The sequence below is a fragment of the Orycteropus afer genome, unplaced genomic scaffold, assembly GCF_000298275.1.
Source record: "Orycteropus afer afer isolate SDZICR_OR568_19922 unplaced genomic scaffold, OryAfe1.0 scaffold00099, whole genome shotgun sequence".
In the NCBI taxonomy this organism is placed as follows: domain Eukaryota; kingdom Metazoa; phylum Chordata; class Mammalia; order Tubulidentata; family Orycteropodidae; genus Orycteropus; species Orycteropus afer.
The window spans coordinates 5,270,132-5,277,005 of NW_006921686.1; the positions used below are offsets into that span (position 1 = coordinate 5,270,132).

General features: G+C 49.7%; 1 protein-coding gene across 1 annotated transcript in view; it reads right to left on the bottom strand.

The window, feature by feature from the left end:
- Positions 1-6,874, bottom strand: part of CEACAM19 (CEA cell adhesion molecule 19) — a 20,494-nt gene that overhangs the window by 908 nt on the left and 12,712 nt on the right. Inside the window, exons 4-6 of the mRNA XM_042781273.1 lie at positions 2,576-2,622; positions 1,434-1,543; positions 327-383 (exon numbers count right to left, since the gene is read on the bottom strand). Of these exons, the coding sequence (XP_042637207.1) occupies positions 327-383; positions 1,434-1,543; positions 2,576-2,622 (214 nt within the window). The remainder of the gene's footprint in view (positions 1-326; positions 384-1,433; positions 1,544-2,575; positions 2,623-6,874) is intronic.

Below are 6,874 nucleotides of genomic sequence, written 5' to 3' on the forward strand. Positions count from 1 at the left end.
GGTCAGGGAGACCCAGACCCAGAAGCAGGCCCCAGTTGCAGGTCTGACCCTGGGCACGCCCCTCCCACTCTTCCAGGGGCTCGGTTCCGGTTCCGGTTCCGCCTGTGCAAATTCAAGCCCATTGGGTCTCTCTGACAAAGGCAGAAACTGCAGTCCCCAGAGGGCAGGGGACTTGCCCGTGGCTCTCAGGGAGGCTGTCAGCAGGCAGCCAGAGGACCTGAGGGGGGAGGGGAGGACCACACCCCACCTCCCCAGGCCCCTTTCCACCCAGAGTGTCAGCTCCGTGGAGCCCCTGACATCCCCCCGCACACCTTCCAGCTCCACACCTGGTAGTGGTGGTCCTCTGGCTCCGGCTGCAGGGGTGGGGGCAGGGGCGGGGGCTGCTGAGAGAGAACACAGGTGAGTGAGCTGGGCCCTGGCCTCTCTGCACCCCCATGCCCTCCAACCTTTGACCTTTGGCATGAAGACAGAGCTGGACTCCAATTCCCCATGGCCCCTGGGTAGGGAATTTCCACAGTCTTGCATGTAATGCACCCACTTTACACATAAAATGCGCACAGGATAATGAACTTGTGACGTGCATGTTATCTGGTGTGAGAACACATCTCTGGCCCTCAGGGTTCCCTTCAGACTACGGGGCACGAGGGCACCCGCTTTATCAGGCTTTGTCCAGGGGGCCAGCAGTCGCTCAGCCTCCCCCTTTCTTGACCTCCGACCCCACCAACATCTTGGGCTCTAAGCCTCAGCTTTGTAAGTTTCTGGTTTTATTTCATTCACGTTCCAGATATCCACACCAATAACGTGTGTTACACGGTTTTTGCAAATCACACAACCCCCCTGTGCGTCAGTTTCCCGTCCTGCTATGCAGTTCGTATGCACGTGTACGTATTGACATGGGCGTGTTATATGTGAAAAATATGGTACCTTTTTTTTAAAATCAACTCTCTCTCTTTCCTAATTATAAAAGGAGTGTCTGCTCTATGGGAACCCTGGTGGTGTAGTGCCTAAGGCATTTGACTGCTAACAAGAAGGCTGGCGGTTCAAACCCACCAGCCACTCCCCGGAAGGAAGATGGGGCAATCTACTTCCACCTTGGAAACCCAAGGAGGAGCTGCTAGGAGTGGGGATTGACTCAATGGCAGTGAGTTTTGTTTTTGTTTTGGTATCTCAGTGTAGAAAACACAGACTCTTGACAAGAGAAAATGAAACCACCCACCACCCACGTTCCGGAGACATGATGCTGTTTATATTTTGCTATTTCCTTTCAGTCTTTCTTCCTGATGATTTTTAAAACAGGCAGCATCCCGAGAGAACCACACGGTACCAAACCATGGGTCATGGTGGCCAGGAAAACCACACGGTCCCAAACCGTGGGTCATGCTGGCCAGGGCACGGTGGCAAACTCTGAGGGAAGGCACTTGTCAGAAATGGGCTTTGGGGGAGGGGTGGAGACTCACCATGGCTGAATTCATGAGCCCCGTGTCACTGAGGGGGGACACCAGGAGGACCGGTGATGGCGTCACCTCGTAGATGTTGCTGTCACCTGAACCAGGGGACAAGGGAAGGTACCAGCTGACAGATGGCCCACAGGCCCACTCTGGTTGTTTCATGGCATTTATTCATGGGACATTCTTATAAACCCCTTTTCTTGCCCAGCCCTGGCTGGGGACACATGGGTGACCCAGATAGCCCTGGCCCTGCCCTCCAAGGGCTCCCAGTCCAGAGGGGGAAGGCAGACCCATCCCCAGACAGTGATGAACCAGAGTTGGGACAAAGGAGCTCAGGCGGCACTTGACCCAGACTGAGGGAGTCAGGGAGGGCTTCCTGGAGGAGGGGGATTCTGGAAAGAGAAATGAGAGCTATGCAAAGGCAGGAGAGGGAACTGTGTGCACAGAGGCCTGTGTGAGGGTGAGATAGAGAAAGAAAGAGCGAGAGAGCCTGCTGTGTTTGAGGAACTGCTTTGTTTAGTCTATCTGGATAACAATTTTATTTGATAGATTGATTTGTTTCAGGGGATGTTATATGTGGGCAGTGAAGCCAAGCAAGGCAGTGGGGACCAGTTCCTGAAGGGTCTTTAGAGCCATGTTAGGAGCCTGGACTTTGTCTCAAGGGCCCTGGGGAGCCTTGGAGGAGGTTTGAGCAGAGGAGGGACAGGGCCGGAGTCTCAGAAGGCTCCTTGCCCAGGGGTGGATGATGGGAGACCACGGAGGAGCCAGCTGCAGGGGTCTGGGGGGACGGAGACTGGACTGGGTGGTGGTCCATGAGAGAGGACTGAGGTCTCTGCTGGTGGCAGGGCCTGGAGCCTGATGGGCTGCGGGGATGGTGGGGTAGGTGGGGTGGGGTAGGGGCCATGGGAGCGGGAGCCAGGTGAGTGGAGGTGAATACATGTCAGGGTGCCAGTCACTGGGGCGGGAAAAGCAAGCTGAGGGGGGGGTGCACTGATGCCCCAGATTGCCGGCTGAGACTGGGGGCCTTGGAGCGGTCTGGTCGGGCCTGCTATTGGGGAGCCCCTGAATGGTGAGAACTAGGGGACCTGTGGTAGGGGCTGCGGGAGGGGCTCGGGGTTCCCACTTACCAGTGTTACGCTCCAGGTTCAGCTCTGGCTTGTCTGTGGGGGTCATCCTGGGGGCAGGGAGAGGGACCCGGTGTTAGGACCCTTCGCAGGTAGGTGGGGGGAGACTGGAAAGCCCACCAGGCCCCAGAGAGTGACAGGGGCCTGCTCCGGCATGAGCTCAAGATTTGTCCCATTCTGGACATCAAGCTCAGTTGGCAAACATACTACACAAACCATTGTTCCACCTCCTACTTTGGCGAGTAGCGACAGGGATCTTAACAGCTTCCAAGCAGCCATCTAGATGCAATGATTACTCTCTCCTCATCCAGAGCAAAGAATGAAGAAAACCAAAATTCATGCAAACAATTAGTCCTAGCGACTGGTACACCATCTGATCTGCAGCCTATACGACTATGAAACCAGAAGTAGATGGTGCCCGGCTACCACTGTCAACCACTCGGAGGGGGATCTATGTAGGAGATCCTGGAGAGAGAGGGAGAACAATGAGGAACAAAACTCAAAATCATTTGGTGGGGGGAAATAAAAGGGGGGGACCAGGTTTGCTGGTCTGATAGAGCCTGATGGAACCACTGAGACTATGGCCCTTAGCTGCCCTTCAGGTCTAGAATTGAACCCACACCTGTAGGTTCCAGCCAAACAAAAGACAGGCATATGAGCTGAACATTTACCTGAGGTAGATACACTCCTTGGAAAGAACAGTTATGGGAGAAAGAAGGGCTGTGTATTCACAGGGAGACAGCTCAGGGGGCAGGAGTGCATGGAGGGATGGACACAGGGAAGAGGTAACTATGGGGAGGAAGTGGGAGGGGAGCTGTTGCATTGTGGTGAATGGTAGTCAATGTCATGAGACGAAGTGTATGTGAACTGCTGTATGGAAAATGAATTTGCTCTGTAAACTTTCACCCAAATCACAATACAAAAGACAGAGACAGAGGCAGAGAGAAAGAGAAAGATTTGCCCCATGCCAGCTCTTCTATAATCTCTGGCCGCACAGCCCGTCCTCAGGCCCCCTAGCGGACACGTAATGCCAGTACCACCTGAAGAAGTCTGCTCCATCTGCCCGCTTCATAGTCTCCTCAACCTTTCTCGTTTCTCTTCTGGCCGTATGCCGCTGGGCGTTTTTATCATGAAAAGGTGTTGAGTTTTGTCAAATGCCTTGTCTGCATCCATTGACACAGTCAAGTGGTTCTCTTCCTTGATTCTATTGATGTGAAGTATTATGCTGATTAAGGAGCCCTGGTGGTGCAGTGGTTAAAGCACTCAGCTGTTAACTGAAAGGTGGGCGGTTCAAACCCACAGCCTCTCCTTGGGAGGAAGAAGGAGGCAGTCGGCCTCCATAAAGACTGACAGGCTAGGAAACCCTGTGGAGCAGTTCCACTCTGTCCTCTAGGGGCGCTGTGAGTCAGAATCGACACCATGGCAGTGGGTATGGTTTGGGCTTTGCTTCTGTAAAGACTGACAGCCTTGGAAACCCTGTGGGCAGTTCCACTCTGTCCTCTAGGGGCGCTGTGGGTCAGAATCCACTCCATGGCGGTGGGTTTGGTTTGGGCTTTGCTTCTGTAAAGACTGGACAGCCTTGGAGACCCTGCGGTGCAGTTCCACTCTGTCCTATAGGGGCGCTGTGAGTTAGAATCGACTCCACGGCAGTGGGTTTGGTTTATACACTGGTTTTCTAATGCTGAGCCATCCTTACATTCATGGGATAAATACTTGATCTTGGCGTATAATCCTTTTAATATGTTTTTGGATTTGTTTGCTAGTATTTTCTTGAGTATTTTTGCTTCTATATATCCATAGAACATTCATGGAATATTCTATATTCAAGGGGTATCGGGCTGCACTTTTCCTGTAGTGTCTTTGTTTAGTTTTAATATCAGAGGAATGCCAGCCCCATAGAACGAGGTAGGAAGTCCTTCGTCTTCTGTTCCATAGCATGTCCATTCAATGTCCGATCACGTCCATGGTCCCAACCCCCTGAAGCTGAGCTGCGTACAATGGTGTGTCATAACAACCAGGTGCTACTTGGTGACAGGCATCAAAATGTTATGGTCACGATTCCTGCATTGTTATGTTAAAGACATTTTAGTGTCTCTGGAATGTTTCTTTACTGCTTTTCATGCATAGAAAGATACACTATATACTAAGTCAAATATTTGACTGACTGATGTTAGATGTGAACTGTCCCTGTTTCAACTTATATACAAATTTGACTTAAAGACAGACTGAGGCATGGAATGTGTCTGTAATCTGGGGACTGCCTCTATCTAATCCGGTGTTCAAACAAAAGTCCAATCACAGAACACCTTATTTCACCAAACGCTGTGGATGTCAAGTGTTGCATGACTGTATTTGGAATAGCTGAGGTAGGATTGGAGTCACTTCTCAAAATGTTTGTTAGAATTCCCTAGTGAGGTCATCTGGCCTAAGACTTTTCTTTACAGGGAGGTTTTTAAAAATTTTTTTAATTAAACTATTGTATTGTGTTTGCGGTGAGAGTTTACACACCAAGTTAGGTTCCCTATTTAACAATTTTTACACAATTTGTTCAGTGATATTGGCTGTGTTTTCACAGTGTGTCAACTTTCTCATTATTTCCATTCTGGTTGTTCTGTTTCCATTCTTCTAGTTTCCCTGCTCCCTTACCTTCTCATCTTTTCTTTTGAGTAAATGTGGACCATTTGGTCTCACACAGATGATGTTTTAAAGGGACACGGTACTCAATATTGTATTTTATGAGCCAGTATGCCATTGAGCTAAAGATGGCCTCATGGAATTGTTTGAGTTCAAGGTTGAAGAACATCTCAGGGTGATAGGCTCGGAGGATCCTCTAGTTCAGTAAGTCTGGCCTTTTTAAGAATTTGAGTTCTGTTCTAATTTTGCTTCCACTCTTATCAGGATCCATCTATTGTGGTGCTGATCAGAATGGCCACTAGGGGGCACCCTGTGATTCTTTTGGTCTTAAGTGGATGAAGTCATGGTTCACGTGGACTGATGGTCCTGACTAGTTTCTTCTCTTGAGTCTCTGGCTTCCTTTCTCCGTTATTCTGGATGTACAGAGACCGCTACTTGTATCTTAATGCTGGGAGGTTTTTTTTAAATTACTGATTTAATGTCTTCACGTGTTATGGGTTAATTTTTTTCTTTAAATCAACTCACACAAATGCCCCTTTTCAATAAAAGTTCACTCAACACCACAATTCACTAATTCACTAAATCCAGCAAAGTCATTATTAATTCACTAAACAATTATTTACAGAGCACTGACCATGCGCTTGGCACCATTGTAGACACTGGGGACACAGCTTGGACAAAGACCCCTGGCCTCCAGGAGGGGACACTCTAAGTGGGGAGAGAGACTGAGAATCGTGATGCTCAGTGTAATGTCAGGGGATGAAAAGATCGTGAAAGGAAATGAAGAAGGAAGGAGAGAGGCAGAAGATGGAGGGGTGGGTACAGTTTCAACAAATAGGATGGTGTGGGAAGCATGCATTCTATTAGGATTCATCTATTGTGGCCCTGAGCAGAATGGCCAGTAGGGGGCACCGTGACACTAAGAGAGGGCATGAGCTGGCATGGGCATCAGCTATGCAGAAGTTGTGGGATGAGAGTTCCAGGCAGAGGGTACAGCCTGTGCAAAGGCCCTGGGGCAGGAGCTGGCCTGGTGTGCTGGAACACAGGGGATGGCAGGAGAGGGTGGGTAGAGAGTGCCATGGGGACAGTGTGAGGGCTTTGGCCTTGACTCTGAGTAAGAGGGGAGCCTGTCAGGGCTCTGAGGAAGGACAGTGTGTGGGCTGAGCTGACTGATTTGAACAAGCTGACTTTGGCAGCTGAACCGGGAGCCAACTGTGGGGGCTGGAGTGGAAGCCAGAGACTGGTGGAAGCTGTTACATTGTAAATGGGGGGTTTAAACTGGTGTAAGTAGACATAAATAGAAAATAACTGGAAAAATAAATGAATGAAAGACAATGGTTTAAATCTGTAGCTTGATAGCGGTGCTGGGTTTTCTCTTTGTATGAAGGGGAGGGAGTTGGCAAACATCGCCAGCTATGGGTGAGTCCACTCCAACTCACAGCAATCCCGTTTAAGTCAGAGTAGGTCTGTGTTCCATAGGGTTTACAATGGCTTATTATTATTTCTTTTGGATTCTTTTCTCCTTAATAATTTTTTAAATTGTGATTTGGGTGAAAGTTTACAAAGCAAATTCACTTTCCATACAGCAGCTCACATACACTTTGTCTCATAACATTGACCACAGTTTACCCCAATGCAACAGCTCCCCTCCCACTTCCTCCCGATAGT